General features: G+C 38.3%; 1 protein-coding gene across 3 annotated transcripts in view; it reads left to right on the top strand.

Moving 5' to 3' along the window:
• The window catches only part of Ppp2r3a (protein phosphatase 2 regulatory subunit B''alpha), a 149,720-nt gene that overhangs the window by 109,883 nt on the left and 14,792 nt on the right, over positions 1–25,045 (top strand). For all 3 annotated transcript variants that reach the window (XM_057768953.1, XM_057768952.1, XM_057768954.1), the window contains 7 exons: positions 1,964–2,050; positions 12,996–13,152; positions 15,857–15,905; positions 16,793–16,882; positions 20,604–20,779; positions 21,471–21,589; positions 22,841–22,947. In XM_057768953.1, the coding sequence (XP_057624936.1) occupies positions 1,964–2,050; positions 12,996–13,152; positions 15,857–15,905; positions 16,793–16,882; positions 20,604–20,779; positions 21,471–21,589; positions 22,841–22,947 (785 nt within the window). The remainder of the gene's footprint in view (positions 1–1,963; positions 2,051–12,995; positions 13,153–15,856; positions 15,906–16,792; positions 16,883–20,603; positions 20,780–21,470; positions 21,590–22,840; positions 22,948–25,045) is intronic.

Genomic DNA, 25,045 nt, shown 5'->3' with positions numbered 1-25,045 from the left:
GGGCTTTCATGTGTGTCACTGAGTTACTGAGATTTCTCCAGTTCACATAGACACTTAATGCTGTGAACATGCCTCTTAAAACTGCCTTCATTGTGTCTGATAGGCTTGAGTACATCGTGCTTGCATTTTCATTCAATCCTTAAAAGTTTTTAATTTCCTTCTTGAGTTCTGTCTTGACCCATTTTTTCATTCAGTAATGAGTTGTTCAGTTTTCATACATTTGTACACTCTGTGTTGTTTCTGTTATTGATATCCAGCTTTAACCCATGGTAGTCAGGAAGAAGGCTGGATGTTACTTCAATTTTCTTATATCTGTTGAGACTTGTTTCATGTCCAAGTATGTCAGTTTTGGAGAACACTCCATCAGCTGCTGAGAATAAAGTATATTCTTCTGTATTTGGGTGAAATAGTCTATAAATGTCTACTGTGTCCCATTGATTTATGACATTATTTAGCCCCAGCATTTCTCTGTTTCATTTGTGTCTGGATAATTTGCATGACATTTTTAATGGAAAGAGCTGGGTATTAAAGTTACCCACTATCACTATGTAAAGGTCTATATGTGATTTCTAGCTGTAGTAGTGCTTCTTTTATGAACTTGAGTACCCTTGTGTTTGGTGTAGAAATGTTTAGAATTGCAATGTCATCTTGATATCTCCCCTTTAATGAGTATGTAGTGTCCTTTCCTATCTCTTTTGATTAGTTTTGGCTAGAAGTCTATTTTGTTAGATATTAAAATGGTCATACCTGTTTGCTTCTTGTGCTGGGAGCTAGTCATCTGGAGTATGATGTCTGAAGAGTTTCTTGATGTCGATATGTGGTCTTGTCTTTGTTGGATAAGTGTTATATACTTTGGTTGTTGTTGCCCTCTCTGGATCCAAGGCAAGTGTGGTGGCTGTGGGTCCCTGGTAGAGAATTTCTGAGAACACCAGGTGACAGAAGGTATAGAGATGAGCTAGGAGGAAAGGCTGAGAGGGTTTGGGTGAAAAAACTAGTCTGGGCAATTTCAAACTACATATGTAGAGTTAGAATACACAGTTCTATTTTTTACTCAGAATTGCAATTGGTATCAAAAGTTGTTACTTAAATTAGTGTAATACAAATAATAAGAACCCAGAGACAAATATTAGGGTTCAACCTGAAGATCAGAGAAGCAGAGCAGCCAACTACTAGCGAGCGAGCTCTTACCTCTATGAAATCTTCAGACTGAAAGAGAGCAAGTTCCTGTCTCATCCTACCTTATATTCCTCTCCAGTGCTGGGATTAAAGGCATGCACTACCACCGCCCAGCCTCTATGGCTAACTAGTATGGCTGCTGGGATTAAAGGTGTGTGCCACTACTGCCTGGCATGTATGGCTGACTAGTATGGTTGCTTTGCACTGACCTCCAAGCAAACTTTATTTATTAAAACACAAATGATATGCCACTATAAATTAATTTGATATATTCATAATCTTGCCTTAGATAGGGTAATAGGTTTTCTGTCCCCCAATAATAGGTTTCTCCGCCAGTGCAGTAAGCCAGATCAAGGAGAACTAAAAAAGTATAGCAGGTTTATTTGAACAAAGCAACTCCCAGGTGGCTTCTCCAGTCCCAGAGATTGAGGCCAGAGAAGTCACATGCCCAAACTAAAGCAGGGAGATTATACAGACTGTAGACAAAGGGTGATGATGTGCCTAACACAAGCTGGGTTTGTGCCCAAGTCTGCTCAAAAGCTTGGGCTGCTGGCAGCAATAGTGGAGGAAGTTGTTATAGTCCCCAGGAATGAGGAACTGGACTTTTTGGCACCTTTTTTTAATGCTGTAGATTTCTCTGAGAAGGTGCAGTTTGGAAAATAAAAGAAAGGAATGGGGCTTTCTATATCATGCAGGGGCGAGCTGGAGCTTCCAGCCAAACACAGATTAATAGACATCTGAACTGTTTTTAATTTCCTTTCTGTTTTTGTTTTCCTTTTGGAACCAGGTTGTTCAGAGGATATTCTACACAGTCAACAGATCTTGGAGTGGAAAAATTACTTCAACAGAGATAAGGAAAAGCAACTTTTTACAAGTATGTTTGTCATAAAGATACATAAAGAACAATTTTATAATTTTACTTTACTTAAATTTATTTTTTCTTATTCTATTGCAAAACACCGACTATCACTGCTTCCAGGATGTAAGCACTTATCAATTACCCGTGTGGTGGGGAGGGGCTGCTAAGGTAAAATAATATGGGATTTCTGCCTGAAGGCATACAATATGAAACAAAAACACAAATGTGCTTCCACACCTGAACTGATAGATATGCCTAGAAGGTGCAGAGGAAGCCTCAGAAGGATCAGCATGTGGTCTTCATCTTGGTGAATATCAGAAGTTTACCAGGATAAAATAGCAATGGAAAGGGGCTTCCAGTAGCAGCAGTAACTCAAGCCAAAGCCAGAGACAGAAAGTGTCCTTGTGTTCAAGAACTTCTGACCAGTGAAGGTGTCAACAAGGTGGGAAAACTGGGCTTACCAAAGAAATGAAAGTATGTGGACTTGATTCCTCGGTAATGACTCTACCTTGTTGCTGCTGGAAATACTACATCTTATTCAGTTATTTTATCAAAAAAATGATTGACCACTAGTGGGAGCCTTTTACTGAGGTAATCTTGATACCTCATTGTTTATGCTTCTATAAATGTAAAGAAATTGGAATGGTTCACACATTTGAAAGAAAAAATATATATTTTAAATGGATCATACCAAATGAAGCTTATACTGATAACAGTCCCTTATTACTCTATATTCGCCCTATCTTCATCTCCATATGAAAAGACTGGAGACCTAGAAAAATAGCAATCCATAATGGATAGACAAATAATTTTATTATTCTAAAATAGTAGTTCTCAACCTTAGAAGCTGAACAACCCTTTCATGAGAGTTGCATATCAGATATTATGATTCATAACAATTGCAAAATTAGTTATGAAGCAACAACAAAAATAGTTTCATGGTTGGGAGTAATCACAACATAAGAACTACATTAAAGAGTCACAGCATTAGGAAGGTTGTGAATTACTGTTTAAAATGAACAGTCATCATCACAATCATTGTTGATATTTATTGAAAATCTGGTACCTGCCTGGGCTATTAGTAGGTATTATAAAATGGATTAAGAAGGTAGAAATTTTCTTTAAAACTCAAAATGTTAGCTGGGCGTTGGTGGCGCATGCCTTTAATCCCAGCACTCAGGAGGCAGAGGCAGGCGGTTCTCTGGGAGTTCGAGACCAGCGTGGTCTACAAGAGCTAGTTCCAGGACAGGCTCCAAAACCATAGAGAAACCCTGTCTCGAAAAAAAAAAAAAAAAAAAAAAAACAACTCAAAATGTTTTTTTCCTTTTTTATTTTATGGGTATTGGTATTTTGTCTACATGTATGTCTGTGTGAAGATGCTGGATCCCCTGGGAACTAGAGTTACAGACAGTTGTGAGCTGCTATGTGGGTGCTGGGAATTAATTGAACCAGGTTCTCTCGAAGAGCAGCCATGACTCTTAATCACTGAGCCATCTCTCAAGCCTATCCCTCTTTGGTTTTTTAAGACAGGATTTCTCTGTGTAACACTTGCTGTCCTGGAACTCACTCTGTAGACCAGGCTGGCCTCCAACTCATAGAGATCCACCTGCCTCTGCTTCCCAAGTACCAAAGTGAAGGTATGCATCACCACCACCCAGCAATTTCTCACATTCTTTTTTTTCTTTTTCTTTTTTATAAATTATGTTTATTGTTAGCATTCTATTTATTCATCTTTGTTTTTGAGTCAGAATATTTTTTATTTTTATTTTATGATCATTAGCGTTTTGCCTACATATATCTCTTTGAGGGTGTCAGAAGCCCTGAAACTGGAGTTACAGACAGTTGTTAGCTGCCACGTTGGTGCTGGGAATTGAACCTGGATCCTCTCAAAGAGCAGCTAGTGCTCTTAACAGCTGAGCCATCTCTCCAGCCCCAATTTCTCACATTCTTAATGCATATATGGATATACAGTGCATGCATACCTGTTACCAAGGAGATCAGAAGAAGGTGTTGGATCCCATGGAACTGGGTCATGAATCATTGTGAGCTACCATGTGGGACTGAGAACTGAACCAGATCCTCTCTGCAAGAGCAGTTAAGTGCTCTTAACCCGAGCCAACTTTGCAGCCTTCATATCGTTGTGATTTTAATAAATTCTTTTTGTAATAATATAACTGGAGACAAGCATAGTTGAGTAACTTGCATAGAAGCACACAGCTAGCTAGTAGGTTGCAGAACTGAGAGTAGAATTCAGATGTTCTGTTTCTGCAGAGTAACTTATTTTCCCCTCTTCCTTTATTTCCTTGTCCATTTCCTTATTCTTCCACTGAGTCCATGAACAAATGCTCAAAATATTCTAACTTATGAATATATTTAGAGTAAAAAATAAGCAAAAATTGGTTTATCTCTTCACACAACATTTCATGGACTTTCCCATAGAAAGAACTCATACATGTGTATTCTTAAATTTTATTCATTTATCTTTTTATGTGTATAAATGTTTTGTCTGTATGCAATGTGTGCTCTCAGAAGCCAGAAAAGGGTGTCAGGTCCCCTAGGGCTGGAATTATAGAGGGTTGTGAGCCATCATGTGAGTACTGGAAATTGAACCCAGGTCCTCTGGAAGAACAGCCAGTGCACTTAACCACTGAGTCATCTCTCCAGCCCCTGTAATCTTATTTTATGTATGTAGTATATAGTTTAGTTTTCTGAGACTCCTATATAGAGATGTTTAAATTAGTTAATTTTTTTATTGGGAGTGCGGGTCACATAGAAATGTTGCTGTTAGCAAGTTTGCCAGAGTTGATTCTCTCCTCCCACCATGTGGTCTCAGGTCAAATTCAGGTCATCATTCTTGGCAACAGTGCCTTTACCCTCTAAGCCATTCTTCTGGCCCTTAGTGGGGAAGATACTTACTACCCTATAAATTTGGTTGGGTTTTCTTTTTTTTTTTTTTCTCATTGTTTTTACATGATCGATTTTTTTATATTTTATTTTTTAAAAAAAAAACTATCTTTTCTTATTTTACATGCCAAATTCATTTCTCTCTCCCCTCCTCCTACTCCCTCCATCCTTCCCCCTTCTCACCCTCTTACCTCACCCCACCCCCCACTCCCCTCATCCCCCCACCCTCCCATCCCCACCCCCACCCGCCCCCGCCCCATCTACTCCTCAGAGAGGATAAGGCTTCCCATGGAGAGTCAACAAAATCCAGCACATTGCTTTGAGGCAAAACCAAGGCTCTCCCCACTATATCTAGGCTGAGCAAGGTATCCATCCAGAGATACTGGGTTCCAAAAAGCCAGAACAAGCAGTGGTCTTACTGCCAGTGACTCCACAGTCTGCCCCAGCCATACAACTGTCACCCACATTCAGAGGGCCTAGTTTGATCCTATGCTGGTTCCCTCGCTGTCAGGTGGGAGTTGGAAAACTTCCATTAGCTCAGGTGAGCTGTTTCAGCGGTATCCCTCCCCATCATGGCCTTGACCTTTTTGCTTATATTCTCACTCCTCTCTCTCTCTTCAACTGGACTTTGGGAGCTCAGCCCAATGCTCCACTGTGGTTCTCTGCATCTGTTTCCGTCAGTTGCTGGATGAAGATTCTATGGTGACATTTAAGATAGTCATCAATCTGACTACAGGGTAAGGCCAGTTCAGGCACCCTCTCTACTATTGCTTAAGGTCCTAGCTGGGATCATCCTTGTGGATTCCTGGGAATTTCTCTAGTGCTAGGCTTCTTGCTAGTCCCACAATGGCTCCCTCAGTAAAGATCTCTTTCCTTGTTCTCTGTTTGTCCTCCCCACATCTTGACCACCCCACTCCCTCTAGTTCTCTTTCCCCTTTCCCCTTCTGCCTTCCCTTCTCTCCCCATCCCCACGCTCCCAGTTTTCTCAGAAGATCTTGTCTATTTCCCCTTCCCAGGGGGATCTATGTATGTTTCTCTTAGGATTCTCATTGTTACTTAGCTTCTCTGGGGTTGTGGACTAGGCTCTTTATCCTTTGCTTTACAGCTAGTAATCACCTATGAGTGGGTGCATCTTTCTTGGTCTGGGTTACCTCACTCAGTGTGGTTTTTTCTAATTCCAACCATTTGCATGCAAATTTCAAGATATCATTGTTTTTTACTGCTGAGTAGTACTCCATTGTGTAAATAAATTTTCTTTATCCATTCTTCAGTTTAGGGGCATCTAGGTCGTTTCCAGGTTCTGGCTATTAAGAATAATGCTGCTATGAACATAGCTGAACAAATGTCCTTGTAGTATGGTTGAGCATCCTTTGGGTATATGCCCAAGAGTAGTATTGCTGGGTCCTGCAATTGATTCCCAACTTCTGAAAAACCACCATACTGATTTCCAGAATGGTTGTACAAGTTTGCATTCCTACCAGCAATGGATGCGTGTTCCCGTTCCCCTTACTCCACATCCTCGCCAGCATAAGCTATTATTGGTGTTTTGTATCTTAGCCATTCTGACAGGTATAAAATGGTATCTCAGAGTTGTTTTGATTTGCATTTCCCTGATGGCTAAGAATGTTAAACATTTTCTTCGCCGGGCGGTGGTGGCGCACGCCTTTAATCCCAGCACTTGGGAGGCAGAGGTAGGCGGATCTCTGTGAGTTCGAGACCAGCCTGGTCTACAAGAGCTAGTTCCAGGACAGGCTCCATAGCCACAGAGAAACCCTGTCTCGAAAAACCAAAAAAAAAAAAAAAAACAAAAAAAAAAACATTTTCTTAAGTGTCTTTTGGTCATATGAAATTCTTCTGTTGAGAATTCTCTGTTTAGTTCTATACCCCATTTTTTGACTGGATTATTTGATATTTTGATGTCTAATTTCTTGAGTTCTTTATATATTTTGAAGACCAGTCCTCTGTCTGATGTGGGGTTGGTGAAGATCTTTTCCCACTTCAGTAGGCTGTGCTTTTGTCTTACTGACTGTGTCCTTTGCTTTACAGCTTTTCGGTTTCAAGAGGTCCCATTTATTTATTGTTACTCTCAGTGTCTGTACTACTGGGATTATATTTAGGAAGTGGTCTCCTGTGCCCATGCATTGGAAGCTGCTTCCCACTTTCACTTATATCAGGTTCTGAGTGGTTGGATTTATATTGAGGTCTTTGAGCCATTTGGACTTGAGTTTTGTGCATAGGAATAGGTATGAATCTATTTGCATTCTTCTACATGCTGATATCCAGTTATGCCAGCACCATTTGTTGAAGACACTTTCTTTTTTTAACTGTATAATTTTTGCTTCTATGTCAAAAATCAGGTGTTCATAGGTGTGTGGATTAATATTTGAGTCTTTGATTTGACTATTGGTCAACCTGGGTGTTTTTTTTTGTTTTTTGTTTTTTTGGTTTTTCAACACAGGGTTTCTCTGTGGTTTTGGAGCCTGTCCTGGAACTAGCTCTTGTAGACCAGGCTGGTCTCGAACTCACAGAGATCCGCCTGCCTCTGCCTCCCGAGTGCTGGGATTAAAGGCGTGCGCCACCACCGCCCGGCTGGTCAACCTGTTTTTATGACAATATCAAGCTGTTTTCATTACTGTAGCTCTATAGTAGAGCTTGATGTCAGGGATGGTGATGCCTCCAGAAGTTCCTTTATTGTACAGGATTGTTTTGACTATTCTGAGTTTTTTGTTTTTCCATATGAAATTGAGTATTATTCTTTTGAGGTCTGTGAAGTATTGTGTTTGGATTTTGATGGGGATTGCACTGAATCTGTAGATTGCTTTTGGTAGAATTACCATTTTTATTATGTTGGTCCTATCTATCCAAGAGCATAGGAGATCTTTCGATTTTCTGATGTCTTCAGTTTCTTTCTTCAAAGACTTAAAGTTCTTGTCAAACAGGTCTTTCACTTGTTTGGTTAGTGTTACTCCAAGATATTTTACGTTATTTGTAGCTATTGTGAATGGTGATGTTTCTCTGATTTCTTTCTCAGCTTCTTTATCATTTGTATATAGGAGGGCTGCTGATTTTTTTGAGTTGATCTTGTATCTTGCCACATCACTGAAGGTATTTATCAACTATAGAAGTTCCCTGGTGGAATTTTGGGGGTAACTTATATATACAATCATATCATCTGAAAACAGTGAAAGTTTGACTTCTTCCTTTGCAATTGTATCTCCTTGATCTCCTTTTGTTGTGTTGTCTTACTGCTCTAGCTAGAACTTCAAGAACTATGTTGAATAGATATGGAGAAAGTGAACAGCCTTGTCTTGTTCCTGATTTTAGTAGAATCACTTTGAGTTTCTCTCCATTTAATTTGATGTTGGCTTGCTGTATATAGCTTTTATTATATTTAGATATGTTCCTTTTTATCATGAAGGGGTGTTGAATTTTGTCAAATGCTTTTTCAGCATCTAATGAAATAATCATGTTTTTTTTCTTTCAGTTTATTTATAGTGGATTAGATAATAGATTTTCATATGTTGAACCATCCCTGCTTGTCTGGAATGACGCCGACTATATCATGGTGGATGGTTTTTTATGTGTTCTTGGATTCGATTTGCCAGTATTTTATTGAGTATATTTGTATCAGTGTTCATGAGGGAGATTGGTTTGTAATTCTCTTTCCTGGTTGAGACTTTATGTGGTTTCGGTATCAGGGTAACTGTAGCCTCATAAAGAGTGGCAATTTTCCTTTGGTTTCTATTATGTGGGACAATTTGAGGAGTATAAATATTAGCTCTTCTTTGCAGTTCTGGTAGAATTTTGTGCTAAAACCATGGGGCACTGGGCTTTTTTGGTTAGAAGGCTTTTGATGATGCTTCTTTGTGGGTTATAGGTCTATATAAATTGTTCACCTGGTCTTGATTTAATTTTGGTATGTGGTACCTATCCAGAAAATTGTCCATTTCTTTTGCATTTTCCAATTTTGTGGAGTACTGGTTTTTGTAGTATGACCTAGTGATTCTCTGGATTTCCTCAGTGTCTGTTGCTATGTCCCCCTTTTCATTTCTGATTTTGTTAATTTGGATGTTCTCTCTCTGCTTTTTGGTTAATTTAGATAAGGGTTTGTCTATCTTGTTGATTTTTTTTTTCAAAGGACCAGCTCTTTGGTTCATTAAAAATATCTTGAGATTCCTTCCTTTTCTGTCCATCGATATACTGCATGATTATATATTATAATTGATTATATATTCCTCTATTGAGGCTTAGGGCACTTTTATATTTTCTCTATTACAAGGATGTAGTGAACATCCTTATATCTTACTCTTCTGTGCATATGAATAAGAATTTCTCTAGAATAGACTACTAAAGGAAAAAATTCTGGATCTTTGCTAAATCTTATTAACCCTTAAAAATGCTACTCATTGTTTTCATTACATGTTTACTAACTAGGAAGCAGAAGAAGACCTGAGCGAGTGAGCTCCTGAGTGGATGACAGCCTGTGGAGGACTCCAAGGCCAGTTAGCCCATGGGAAATTGGCAAAAGCTTTAACCATGTGAACTAGGCTCAAGAAAAATGGCAAAGCTTTTCTTGAGGCCAAGTATGTGTGTTTATGGATGATTAATCAGTGTGTGCCAAGACTAGCAACTGTGACTTCCACCTCCTGGATATTTACAGCCTGATACTGCTCACCTACAGAGACTTCCCGCTAAGAATAGCTAAACCTCAACCGCCAACCTATGTTGTACCTACTAAACATGTAAGGTTCCAGGCTAGTGCTAGAGAACCCCACCTGATCCCAGCTTTACTTGTGTGTGCCTGTTTTGTTTCTCTGCCAGTCTTCATTTCCTTGTTAGGGAACCCATGCAGAGCAGGATGGCAACCAACAACAGGAGTTAATTTACACTTAATACCAGATCGTGGTTTTCTTTTGTATTTATGAAGGCTATAAATTTAATTTTTGCTTACTTCATAATTTTTCAATAAACAGATTTATATAACTTAATGGTTTTTTCAATTTATAAAATTGTTTCCTATTGTATACATTTAAAAAATAATTTATCAGAGTAGTATTCTTTTTTTTTTTTTTTGCTTAAAAATTTCCACCTCCTCCCATTTCACTCCCCCTCCCTCCTCCCCCTCCCTCTCCAGTCCAAAGACCAGTCAGGGTTCCCTGCCCTGTGGGAAGTCCAAGGTCCTCCCCTCTCCATCCAGGTCTAGGAAGGCGAGCATCCCACAAAGACTAGGCTCCCACAAAGCCAGTACATGCAGTAGGATCAAAACCCAGTGCCATTGTCAGCCCTCCTTGTCCGACACGTTCAGAGAGTCCAGTTTGATCACATGCTCCACTAGTCCCAGTCCAGCTTGCTTTGGTGATAATCCTCTTTGTCCTTTATGTTTTCTGCCTTGAATTCTACTTTATTTCCAGTTAGTATTGTTGGCTATTTTTCTTTTTATTAACAGTTAGCTACTATGTTTGTCTGTTTTTTATAAGCCTCTTTTATGGACATTTTTTTAACTTTTTATTACATTTGTTTGTGGTGTGTGAGGGCAGGTGGAGGTCAGAAGTCAGGAATCTGTTATCTCTTTGCACAGTGTAGGCTCTGGTATCAAAGTCAATTCATCAGGCTTAGTATTAGTAGCAAGTACCCCTGCTGAGCCATCTCATCAGCCCTATTAGACATGTCTCTTATTGGGCAATATATATATATTAGTTTGAGAGATGTTTTTATAATATTTTAATAAGGAAATTTGGTCCATTTATATTTATTTTTTACCAAAAAAAAAAATCCGGGTAGTGATAATACATGCCTTTAGTCACAGCACTCGGGAGGTAGAGGCAGGTAGGATCTCTGCGAGTTTGAGGCCAGCCTGGTCTATAAAGAGAGTCCCAGAACAGCCAGGGCTACACAGAGAAACCTAGTGTCAAAAAAAAAAAAAAATGAAATCAGTCCTCTGTCAGATGTGGAATTGGTGAAGATCTTTTTCCCATTCTGTAGGCTGCCATTTTGTTTGTTGACCATGTCTTTTGCCTTACAGAAGCTTCTCAGTTTCAGGAGGTCCCATTTATCAATTGTTGCTCTCAGTGTCTGTGATACTGGAAGTATATTTAGGAAGTGGTTTCCTGTGCCCATGCATTGAAGGCTGCTTCTCACTTTCTCTTCTATGAGCTTCAATGTAGTTTGTTTTATGTTGAGGTCTTTGATCCATTTGGACTTAAGTTTTGTGCATAGATATGGATCTATTTGCATTTTTCTACATGTTGACATCTAGTTATGCCAGTACCATTTGTTAAAGATACTTTTTTTCCACTTTATAGTTTTAGCTTCTTTGTCAAAAATCAGGTGTTCATTGGTGTGTGGATTTATATCAGGGCCTTCAATTTGATTCCATTGTTTCACCTGTCTGTTTTTGTGCCAATTCCAAGTTGTTTTCATTACTATAGCTCTATATTAGAGCTTGAAATCAGGAATGGTGATGCCTCCAGAAGTTCTTTTATTGTACAGGATTGTTTTGGCTATCCTGGGTTTTTTTGTTTTTCCATATGAAGTTGAGTATTGTCCTTTTGGGGTCTTTGAAGACTTGTGCTTGGATTTTGATGGGGATTGCACTGAATCTGTAGATTGCTTTTGGTAAGATCGCCATTTTTACTATGTTAATCCTACCTATTCAAGAGCATAGGAGATCTTTAGATTCTGATGTCTTCTTCAATTTCTTTCTTCAAAGACTTAAAGTTCTTGTCTAACAGGTTTTTCACTTGTTTGGTTAGTGTTACCCCAAGATACCTTATGTTACTTGTGACTATTGTAAAGGGTGATATTTCTCTGATTTCTTTCTCAGCCCATTTATCATTTGTATATAGGAAGGCTACTAATTTTTTTGAGTTAATCTTGTATCCTGCTACGTTGTTGAAGGTGTTTATCAATTGTAGTAGTTCCCTGGTAGAATTTTTAGGATCACTTATGAATGCTATCTTCTCAGCAGCAAATAATGAAAGATTATTCAAAGAACTCAAGAAATTAGACATCAAAAGACCAAATAATCCAATTTAAAAATGGGGTATATCTAAACAGAAAACTCTCAATAGAAGAAAATCAAATGGCTGAAAGACACTTTAGGAAATGCTTAACATACTTACTCATCAGAGAAATGCAAATCAAAACTCTGAGATACCATCTTTACACCTGTCAGAATGGCCAAGATCAAAAATTCTGATGACAGCTTATGCTGGAGAAGATGTGGAACAAAAGGAACACTCCTCCATTGCTGGTGGGAGTGCAATCTTGTACAGCTGCTTCGGAAATCAGTATAACAGTTTCCCAGAAAATCAGGATTCAGTCTATCTCAAGACCAGCAATACCACTCTTGGGCATATAACAAAAGGATATCCACTCACACCACAAGGACATTTGCTCAACTATGTTCATAGCAGCATTGGTCATAGTAGTCAAACCTGAAAACAACCTAGATGCCCCACAACCGAAGAATGGAAAATGTGATACATTTACACAATGGAGTACTACACAGTGATAAAAAAAACAATGGCATCTTGAAATTTGCATGCAAATGGATGGAAGTAGAAAAAAAAACGTCCTGAGTGAGGTAACCCAGACCCAGAAAGACAAATATATGTACTCACTCATAAGTGGATAATAGACATTAAGCAAAGGACAACCAGCCTGCAGGCCACAACCCCAGAGAACCTAGGTAACAAAGAGGACCCTAAGAGACATATATGGATCCACCTAGAAAGGGGAAGAAAGACAAGAGCTCATGAGTAAATTTGGAGCATGGAGGGTAGAAGACGAGGGAGGAGGGTGAAGGGGAATGGGGGAAAATATATAGCACATTCCTGTCCAAACAATTAAAATGAAAAGGATTTTAATAAGGAAAGAGGGAAGGAAGGAGGGAGGGAGGAAGAAGGAAAGAAAGAAGAAAGAAAACACATACAAAATGTTCCTGGTTTGGTACCAAAAGCAAAATTCTAATTAATGAACAGATGTTTTCTAGACTCTAAAATAGCCACAGGTAGTTGTGCATCATTTAAAATTTGTTTCATTCATACCATTTCAGACCCTGGCCCTTTTGGAGGAAGAAGAAGATATAAACCAAATCACAGATTACTTCTCTTATGAACATTTCTATGTCATTTATTGTAAATTCTGGGAACTAGATGGTGATCATGACCTGTACATCAGCCAGGCTGATCTATCTCGATACAATGACCAGGGTGAGTAACTGATTCTAAAGATGCTAAAACTAACCCTTTTGTCAAAGTTGTATACATTGTCTCCCCTCATTATGAGAAATTCCCTTTCTTAAATTCTATTAGTAAAAGTCTCTGTATAGGGCCCATAATTTTTAAATGAGAATGGACAAAGATAAAATTTTTTATTTGTTCACTCTGTAGACCAGGCTGTCCTTGAACTAACAGAGAGCAGCCTACCTGTGCCCCTCCTGTGCTGGGGTTAAAGGTGTGCACCACCAACCCTAGTCAAAGGTCAGTTTTCAACCTTAAGAAGCCAGAGTTTTAAGACTACAGTTTTAAAGGTGGGAAGTCTTTGTACTAATTTGTATCATTATGATGACGAGTCTCAGGTCAGCCTTAGCTATGCACCTTCCTGTTAACCATGTTTGTGAGCCAGCCTGCAGAGGTCACACAACCCATGGGCTCTGAAGCCCTCTCCTGGACTTAATGCCATTGTTTCCAGATACTGTATGAACTCACTGGATTGATGTTAATGATATGGTGAGGGGGACATTAAAACACCACATTTTTGTCCACTCACCAAATTCTGCTCTAGAACATGGTCTTTAGTTTTAGAATAATAAACCTTCCAAAGCTAAAACAATCTTTTTTTTTTTTTTTTTTTTTTTTTTTTTTTTTTTTTTTTGGATTTTTCGAGACAGGGTTTCTCCATAGCTTTTGGTTCCTGTCTTGGAACTAGCTCTTGTAGACCAGGCTGGCCTCGAACTCACAGAGATCCGCCTGCCTCTGAGTTCTGGGATTAAAGGCGTGTGCCACCACTGCCCAGCAAACAATCTTTTTTAAAAGGCAGTAGGGAGCAGGAGTGTTGGCTCAGCAATTAAGAGCACTTTACTACTCTTGCAGAGAACCTTGAGCTCCATCCCCACCACCTACATCTCAGCTCACAAATGTCTGTAACTCCAGTGCCAGGGGATTTGGTCTCCATGGGCACCAGGCACTCATGTGATGCATGTACATACATATATACATATATATAATACATGCAGACAAAACACTCATACATAGAAAGTAAAAATAAATTGGCTTTAAAGATGTTAGTGTTAGAATTTAATATTTTTTGCAATTTCTATATAGCCTTCTTATTTGTCTCTAGTATAAAATATTCATTAGTCAAAGTTCAACTGTAGAGGCTTCTGTATATTGCCAGGCATGGCTTATCCTGACACACATATTTCTAATTTTCCTAGCCAAATTGACTCATCTTTATGTTGACTATACCTTACTCTAAAAAGAATAGATGCTGGGAGGTGCTAACCCTCTATTGAAATCCCTGGTAGTCCTTAAATTTTAGAGTGCATTCCATTGCCTGGGGTACTTGTTAAAAGAACAGGTCTAGAGATCTCTAGCCTTACCTTGCCTCTTCTCTCTCTCCCCTCCCTTCTTCGCCACTTCTCTCCCCCCCCCCTTTTTTGGCTATTTTGAATATAGAAAGGGATAGTGCTAATTTTCTAAGGTCTGTCATCAAAGACAAAACATACTGTCTGAAGATACAATTGTTACTGAGGATGTAGCTCAGTGGAAGGTTGCTTGACTAGCATGTGCAAAGCCCTGGGTTCAGTGCCCCAGTAGAACCAATAACAACAGCAACAGGCTGTAAATAAAGCCTATTGACAGTATTTCTTTTAAATATTGTATCTGAGCCTCTGTAGAATGGGAATGTAGGAAAAGCATGTTTATGGTGTGTCTTGGTAACTTTTATAAAGCTGCTCTGGAGTACTCGCCATCATCTTACATTGGTTCAGGAGCTGCACAATCCGTTTCCCTTGAATTGAATGCTAGGATAAAATTTGTCTTGCTTTAGAAAATTAGTTTTGTTTTATTGGATACCAAGATCAATACAAATTCTATGTATTTTTGTCTTAGCTGTCAGGATGTTCAGAATTAACTTAGAACTCAACTAGATAAATAACTAAATATATGTCAGGTCATTCATTTGCCTGATCTTTTTTTAAATTAGTGACTGATAATTTAAACCTACCTTATTTTTCTAAAAAGTATAAATTATGCATAAGTAAGAATTTATTCCTGCACAAATGAGGGTGGGGTCTTCAAGGTTCCACCCTTGACAGAGGAGATTTTGACTGTTGATCAGTACTGAGGAAGACTTACTCTCCTTTGGGTATTTTGCCCATACACACACGTGCATATGAGAAGATATGGACTCATGGGTTTAATGACCTAAAAATGGAGGCCATGGAATAGGGAGAGAGACAGACTAAGAGACATTGGCATTATAGAGAGGTAACTTATGGTGAATGGATAGGCTCAAAATACACTGTATAATTATATGAAATTTTCAATGAATAAGTTTTTTTTTATAGAATTTAGGGGTTGAGGATGTCACTGAGTTGACAGAGTGCTTGGCTAGCATATACAGGCCTGGGTTTGATTTCCAGTACCATGTAAACTGTGTACAGTGGTGCACACCTATAATCCCAGCTCTCAGTGGTAGAAGCAGGAAGATCAAAAGTTCAGGGTCATCCTCAGTTATATAGCAAAATAGTGTTCACCCTGGGATATATAAAATCCTGTCTCAAAAAAGAAAAGAATTTAACTGTTGATATTCTCACTGTGGAAGATTGTTAAATGACTCAGGGTTAGCTTTAGCAAATAAAAAAAATTTGTCAGGAATATTTCTAACTAACTAATTTTTATTTACATTTAGCTTCATCAAGTAGAATTATTGAAAGAATATTTTCAGGAGCAGTAACAAGGTATGAAAAATTTTTAAATTTGAATTTTATTTAGTGGGCTAACAATAAGTAATAGAAAGTGAAATAAAACAATTTGAGTTTCAAAATGAAATATACCATTGCGGCAGTCTCTCACTTTAGCAAAGCTTTCTGCATAATTTAGCGGGGCTATTAATCAAATTATATCTAAAAAGCATAAAATCATGGCCTAATAAAAAATATTAATTCCTTAATATTATTGCAATGGCAAAATATAAGTAACAATATCTAATTCCATTGATTATCAAATTAGAAACCTGGGCTAGACCTACTGGCATGGGCCTATAATCCCCATATACTTAGTAGGCTGAGGCAGGAGGTTCACAAACTGAAGCCTTCTTGGACCACACAGCCAGTTCAAAGTCTGCCTAGGCAATTTAATAAGACCTTTCAATAAAAGTAAGCTGGACATGGTGGCAGATGCCTTTAATCTCAACACTTTGGAGACATAAGCAAATGGACCCCGTCGGTTCACAACCATTCTGGCCTGTATATTGAGGTCCAGCCACTAAAGGCTACATACTGAGACCCTGTCTCATAAAAATTATTTAATTAGTTAATTAAATAACAAATTAAAAGTAAAAGGAAGGATAAGGATGTAACTCGGAGGTAGAGTACTTGCTTGCCTTGTATTAGGCTTTAAGTTCAAACTCTAACACCACAAAAGCAGCATAATTTTTTTCCATTTAGGCAAATACCTTCTAGTTGCACCTTGTAGGCCTTAGAAAATAAGACAGGCCTCAAAGGGGTTGCACTTTCTGAACTATCCAGCTTTATGAGTTTTTTTTTTAATTTAGTAAATTTCTAAACAGTGATGTTATTTTATTTCTTAATTGCTCAGGAAATTTCATAACCATGTTTTTTTTCAGAGGAAAGACAGTACAAAAAGAGGGAAGAATGAGCTATGCAGATTTTGTTTGGTTTTTGATTTCTGAGGAAGACAAACGGAACCCTACCAGGTAAGTTTTTGTTGTGTAAACACATGCACAAAGCTTAGAAAGAGCATGGTGTCTACCTAGTAAAGTGACCAGGCCTAGCCATAGCTCAGCATATAAAAATGTAGAGAATCTTACATTCAGCCCCAGCATCCTTGTGGTGGCTCACAAGCATTCTTAATTACAGCTCCAGAGGGCACCAGACACACACTGCTGCACATACATGTGTGCAGGCAAAACGCTCATACACATAAAGTAAAAATAAAATCTTCTTTAAGATAACAGGGGCTACAGAGATGACTTTGTGGTTTAAGAGCACCTCTTTCTCTTCTAGAGGCCTGAGTTCAATTCAACACTTAAGTCAGGTGGTTCACAACTGCCTGTAACTCCAGAGAAGACCCACTTCTGCTTCTAGCCTCTGCCATTATCTATACACACATGCATGTAAATAATAACTATTTTAAATTCATACATAGATATAACAAATACTACTAGATGGAGTTAAATAACATCATAAATAATTGTTATTAAACATTTACAAAACATTTCATCCATGCATTATAGAATATACATTCTTCTCAACAGCTTATAGTACTTTGTCTAAAATAGATTATATATTACTACATAAAGCAAGTCTGCATAAATATTGGAAAATTCAATTAACTTTTTGTATTCTATCTGACCACATAAAATATAGCTAGTAATTAATAGCAAGAGAAACTTTTAAAAAAAAACTCTTAAATTTGTGGAGATTAAACAATATTGGATGATGAGTGAGTCACTAAAGAAACAAAGAAGCCAAAAAACTTCCTAGAATTGGATAAAAATGAAAATACAACATACAAAAACCTATTGGATGTAAAAGGTCATCCCTAAAGGGACATTTATGGTTCCACGGGCCTTAAAAAAATAATAATAGATCTTAAGACCTTGGAGAGGTAAAAGCAGTAGATGGAAATAAACCATCAAGAGCAGGACAAAATTAATGACAGATGAAAAATACAAAAGATGGATGAAAGAATTATCTCTTTGAAAATAAAATTAATATTGAGAAAACCAAAGCAAAATTAGAAATTAAAAGAAACACATTACAATAGATACCACTGAAATTTAGAAAATTATAATGGCATAACTTAAAAAAACTTAACAGTTTTTTACTCCATTAAATAGAAAAGTCTAAAATTTAAGTGTATAGATTTTATATATATGTATATATATATATATATAAACTACCTATGTAAAGCCAAGATACTATAATATAAAAACATCTATGATAAACAATCAGATCAATTAAAAATGATAATAAAACCCTCAACAAAAAGTAGTCTAGTCCTGGGGCAGGAGAGATGGCTCAGAGGTTAAGAACACATACTGCAGAGGACCAGAGTTCAGTTCCCAGCACCATGTCATGTGGTTCACACTGCCTGTTCCTCCAGCTCCAGGGAACAATGCTTCTCATCTCCGTGGACTCCTGCACTTGCATGCACATATGCCTACACAGACACACATAAAACTGAGCACTTAGTTTTTGAAAATATACACCTAAAAATAATTATCTAAAAATCAAATAGCTCAGGTATAGATGGATTTGCTGCAGAATTCTACCAGACCTTTAAAGAACTAATACTCATCCTCAAATTATTGCATAAAGTGGAAAAAGAAAATACACTTCCTAGCTCTTTTTGTGAAATCACCATGCCCAGCCAAGACTATAAATTGTGTCTTTACAAATCTGAAGAATGCCGGGCAGTGGTGGTGCCAGCATTTGGGTGGCAAAGGCAGGTGGATCTTGTGAGTTGAAGGCCAGCCTGGTCTACAAAGCGAATTCTAGAACCACGAGGAGCTGTTACACAGAAAAACCCTGTTTTAAAAAAAAAAAAAAAAAACTGCAAGAAGGCAGGATGTGGTGAGCACACCTTTAGTCCCAGCTCTTGGGAGGCAGGCTGATCTCTCTGATTTCCAGGTCTGTCTGATCTACATGATTCCATATTAACCAGGACTATACAATGTGAGACACCCTCAAAATAAGGTAAAAACAAGGGTAAAAAAATCTGAAGGAAAAGCACTAATAATCTTTAATTCTAGAATTAGCCAAAATACCAAAGTAGAGGTTAGGAAAAGGAACCTTTTCCATATCCAAGATCTGAGTCAGGAGAGCCATGTCCTTGCTGTCCAGTTATTCAAGCAATAGCAGAATCATGTGAGCCTAGGAGTTAAAGGCCACCTTAGATTACATATTAATAACTTAATTAAAATAAGTAATTTTAAAGGAAAAAATAAATGCAAGATCAAAAAACATTATGGGCTGGAGAGATGGTTCACTTGGTAAATTGCTTGCCATGCCAGAATGAACTAACTTTTAGGGGTTAGACTAAGGTTAGGATTAGAGTTAGAGGGTTAGGGTTAAGGTTAGATCTTCATTTGATCTTCAGAATTCATGTTTTGTTTGTTTGTTTTAAAATAAAAGGCAGGTATGGCACACATTTGTGGTCCCAGTGCTGAGGAGATGGAGACAGGTAGACAGACCCCTGGGGCTCACTAGACAGCTACCATAGCCCATTTGGCTAGTGAGAGGCCCTGTTGAGAAGCAGGTGAGGAAGATCCCAGTGCTGACCTTAGCCTCCACATGCACACACACAGATACACAGAAAAACTTGCCTGCATGTCTCCTTTGTAGGATATTTCTAGATAAGGTGCCATGTCAAAGGATGGGGAAATGTGAGGTCCAAGAGACACACAGTGAAAGGAACTTCAAGATGAAATTGTGAACCAGGCATAGAGACCAAACAGACCATAGGAGAATCAGTCAGAAGAAACTACGTAAAGAAAATTCAGTTGTTAGAATAGCTGATGTGACTGAATGTGGATCTAAACAACTAGTAGAGATTTGATACAATAACAAGTTAGAAGGAATGTACTGTTTTTAACTCTGAATAATAAACAAGTTCACTGCATTAAGTGAATGGAAGTGATAAAGGCCAAAATCTCATTTCTTGTATAAAATTAGTACACAGTTCTGAAACAGAAAAATGGAGAGGAATGTGGGCTAGTGCTCTGAAAATACAAGATAAAAAGCAAAATGATTGGCCTTTGGAAATGACCAACTCTGGAATTTAAAAATAGAAGGAAGGGGCTGGAGAGATGGCTCAGCTGTTAAAAGCTAGGCTCACAACCAAAAATATAAAAATAGAAGGAAGAAGAGACCTTCCTTTTTTTTCCTTATATTTCTGATTGTGAGCCCTACCCTTTAGTAGCTGAGCCATCTCTACACCCCTCCATTGTTTCTTCTAACAAACCTTTATAACTAGGTATTGTAGACAGAGACTGCGCATTCATTTCCCAGCCGTGTGGACACGAATAATCACACAGAAACTATATTAATAACAACACTGTTTGGCCAATAGTTTATGCATATTTCTAGCTAACTCTTACATCTTAAATTAGCCCATTTCTATTAATCTATAAATCACCACAAGGCTGGGGCTTGCTTCTGGCTGGTGGCTGGCATTTTTCTCCTTTGACAGCTACATGGCATCTCCCTGACTCCACCTACTTTCTATATCTCTATTTAGATTTGCCACATTGGCCGAAACAGCTTCTTTGATAATCAATGGTAATAAAACATATTCATAGCATACAGAGGGGAATCCCACATCAAGGTATATTTGTAACAAACATGCAATAGTACTTGAATAAATAAAGAACCTCTATCAGTCCATGTTAATTTTCTTCTTTTACCTTCTAGCATTGAGTACTGGTTCCGCTGCATGGATGTGGATGGAGACGGTATACTTTCCATGTATGAGCTGGAGTACTTCTACGAAGAGCAGTGTGAACGAATGGAAGCCATGGGCATTGAGCCTTTGCCATTCCATGATCTGCTGTGCCAGATGCTTGACTTGGTGAAGCCAGCTAGTGATGGTAACACTGAATGAACAACACTTTGCTCTGTTCATCCTTTAACAAAATCACAGAGTTCTGTATTATCCTGATGTATTTAGCTTTCCAGAGTTGCCCTTACAGGCTTCCCAACTAAAGAATTTAAAGTTTCTCTCTCCTTGACTTTAAGTATCAAATCCACTATTTAAGAATTAGAACTTTCTAATACAGGCAGTGGTGGCACATGCCTTTAATCTCAGTACTCAGGAGGCAGAGGCAGGCGGATCACTGAATTCGAGGACAGCCTGATCTACAGAGTTGAGGTTCAGGACAGCCAGGGCTAGATAGTGAAACCCTGTCCAAAAAAAAAAAAAAAAAAAAAAAAAAAAAAAAATTGGAGTGGGTGGGGAAGAGAAGGAAGGAAAGAAAAGAAAAGAAAAATAGTATTTTCCATACAGAGGGAAAGCGCTGTGACTTGGAGTATGGATGTGAGGAGACCGTGGGGAGAAGAGGCATCGTGTCACAGTGCTGACGGTTGCACACCACCATGAGTGTGCTTAAAAGTCACTGGTGTGTACAAGTTAAAAATGACTCACCTTGATTTTTTAATGTGTTTTATAATAAAATGAACATACCCATGTACTTTTCAACATCAGTGAGGTTTTATGGTTTTTTTGTTTGTTTGTCAAAAGAGCTGTCAGTAAAATTTACAGGGCATATTGTTTTTCCAAAGGCAAAATAACTCTACGAGACCTGAAGAGGTGCAGAATGGCTCATATCTTCTATGACACTTTCTTTAACCTGGAGAAATACTTGGACCATGAACAAAGAGATCCTTTTGCAGTCCAGAAGGTAATGGTATACACTGAAATTGAACTTTCAGAGCTTGAATACCAAAGGCTGTATGCTGTGTATTAAATGCTCTGTGCATATAGGGATCTCTGTATTTAAAAAGATAACACCTAAAATGTTTCCTCAAAGAGATAATAAATTCTGTGAAACAGAAGGAGGGGGAGGGGAAAAGGGATGGAGAGAGAGAAAGAATATAAACAAAAGAATGAGAATTAATATAAAGACCTAAGAGCTGGAAGACAGATGAGCATCTGTGAGTTCAAGCCCAGCATGATCTACCTAACAAGTTCCAGGATGGCCAGAGCTACACAGAGAGACCTTGTCTCAAAGTAAATTCACAAATGAGTACTAAGAGCACATCTCACCCACAACCAATAGGCACGTCAGGTAACTTCTAACTCTAAGTCCTTGCTATCTATTAGATTATATTGCTGCATGTAATTGCATTCACATTAGAAAGATGTGTCCCAAACAGTAGTTTTGAAAAATTACATCAGTAACACATCTTAACAAGCTACACTGACCTTGATTTAATTGTGCTGTACACTTTGAAGATAGTGTGGTAAATAGCTTTACCCTTCTCAGTGACACCAGAACTTCTCCGTAATAGATAACTTCAGATAATTTAATACCTTTTTAAGTACTAATGATTCCTGTGTGAAGCTATCCGTTTTAAATCTTGTTCTGCATAAGAATAGAGACAAGTTCCTTTGCCATGAGCAAACATCTGTTAGACCGTCAGTAAACCGAGAGGAAGGAGACAATAGACTCAATAAAGGTCCTCTGACCTCCACACATGCACCATGACACACACACCTACTCAGGTAATAGACACACACACACACACACACACACACACACACAGTAACCACAAAGGGAATTTTTTTTTTAAGAATCATGAAGTTGAAGAGATGGCTCAGAGACCCCGTGGCAACTCACAACTGTCTTAACTTCAGCTTCAGAGGATCCAGTACCCTCTTCTGACCTTTACAGACACTGCATACACATGGTGCACATATGTACATGCAGGCAAAACAGTTATTTTTTTAAGAGAGAGAATCATGACCAAAATAATGTAAGCTTCTTAGTACACATAATTCTGTAATTTCAGGTGCAGATCACTGTGGGAGTGTTACCTTAGCCCCCCCTTTAATATGCTGGAACACTTTCAGATGGGTTTTTCAGCAATACACATTTAAGATGCCCTACGTCCAATTTTTGTCTTTATTCTAATTTCCTCCTTTTAATTAGGATGTTGAAAATGATGGCCCTGAGCCCTCCGACTGGGACAGATTTGCAGCTGAGGAGTATGAGGCTCTTGTCACAGAGGAGTCCGCCCAGGTGCAGCTCCAGGAAGGGTGAGTGCATCTCCTGATGGTTAAGGACTTTAACTGCCCATGCAGAATTCTAAAACTGCCTCAAAAATCCTTCTGTAGTTTTTCCACTTTTGACTAACATAAAAGAAATATGTCTGGTTTAGCTAGCTATGTTAACTTGGATGAGCACACTCCTGCAGTTTTCTCTTGCACTCCTCACTGATTTCCTGATACCCTGGCGTCCCTTTTCCTTTAATAAGTCACACCTTTCCTGGAATCCAAGATCACTGAGCACAACTCTGTTAACAGTCAGTTTGGTTAAAAGGGGGCTATAGAACTGAATCTCCCCTAAATAATAAATGAACCATGTGTTAAATGAACCTTTATCAGAAATAGTCAAAGGAAAATTCCACACATGGATCATACTAAGAGAGAAAGCTGTCCAAAAGTTTGGAACATTTCATCAGTTGTAACATTTTCTGGTTTTTCCATTATTTTCTATGACTTCAAAATTCTAATTTTTCCTTGTCTTTGTTTGGAATACAGACATGCTATACTATATCTAAAGAACTCAGGTCTGCATAGTTGCAGGGAAAATACCATCTTCTCAGTTTTTACAGTTTTCTAATATTCTACTGTATAGTTGGACCATTACTTTACAGTCTTCTATTGATATTTTATTTTTAACATTCCACTGTTACAGATTATAGTGTTTGACAAATCATCCAATATATATGTTGTTTAATATATAAGATGAATTCCTAGAACATACCAAGCAGATAAACATATCCAAACTAGGTTGTAGAGAGTCTACAAAGACATAAAAGGGTTTTATAGGAACCAAGCAATGATGGGTGCAGAGCCTCATGCTGAGCAGCAGTGGGGCAGCATTTCCATGTCGTGGCCTAAAGGGACAAGGACATGAAACACCAGAGCCAAAAAAAGTAGCTATGTGAAAAGGGAACCTGGGAAGATTTAGGATTTTGCAATCCTAGGCAACTCACCTGAAAGCAAGCTACTAGAAGCACAATCCAACCCTCTTCATATCCTCAGCAGCCTGGTGATGACACGTCTTGACCTCCAGAAGACCAGGGAGTGCCCTGATGTGGCCCATCAGGTTAGCCTCCTGAGCACAGAGAGAAAGGAAGGGTACACAGGAAATGTCCAGTCCAGGAGGTGATGTGAACTAGTCCTCCAGAGTTGCACCATTTCCTATTTTTCCATGATTCCCTTTGGGGAGACAGGGAGGCAAAGGTTGACTTTGAACTTGTTGATCCTCCTTGAACCTCTCCAATACTGGAGACCCTGTACCTAGCCCATGGTGTCTTCAGTATCTTTTTTGAAGGTATAAAGTATACCATAACCAACACCCATTTTTAAATATATAGATTATTTTTCTTTCTTTAGTCATAAAACTAAGGTTTCATATTTGAAGTTCTTTTGTAATAAAAATGTCCTGAGTGAGGTAGGGTCAGAAGCCAAATATATCCAGGGAATATTAATAATAACTGATTGCAGTTGTGCCTTATGAATTTACTGGGATGCAACAATGGTCAAAGGTCTGATTTGCCTCTTCTGTAGGGTAGTTTTGTTTACTTGTTTCTCCACCTTTTAAAATTACAAGTCATGTAATGACATGGCTGAACAGTTAAGAGCACTTGCTGGTCTTACAGAAGACCTGGGTTACATCCCAGCCACCAACATGGTTGCTCACCACAGTGTGTAGCTCCAGTTTCAGGGACCCAATGCCCTCTTCTGGCCTCCCAAATGCTCCAAACACACATAGCACACAGACAAATACAAACATAAAACACCATACACACAAAATAATAAAATAAAAAATTTAATTAAAAAATACAAATCATAACATGGAGGATGACACCCTTGCCTCCAATTGTGTTACAATAATGGAAAAAATAACAAATAATAAGAATTCAATCAATTTAAATATAAAAAATAAACCTAACCAAATAGAATAGTGGTTCTCCACCCCCTTTGAGGGGGTCAAACACCCCTTTCATAGAGGTCTCCTAAAACATCAAAAAACAGATATTTACATTATGATTTATAACAGTAGCAAAATTACAGTTATTAAGTAACGAAAATGATTTTATGGTTGGGGTCAGCACAACATGAGGAG

Source organism: Chionomys nivalis, chromosome 4 (genome assembly GCF_950005125.1).
Source record: "Chionomys nivalis chromosome 4, mChiNiv1.1, whole genome shotgun sequence".
NCBI classification, from domain to species: Eukaryota; Metazoa; Chordata; class Mammalia; order Rodentia; family Cricetidae; genus Chionomys; species Chionomys nivalis.
This window is presented reverse-complemented; position numbering and strand designations above follow the sequence as displayed.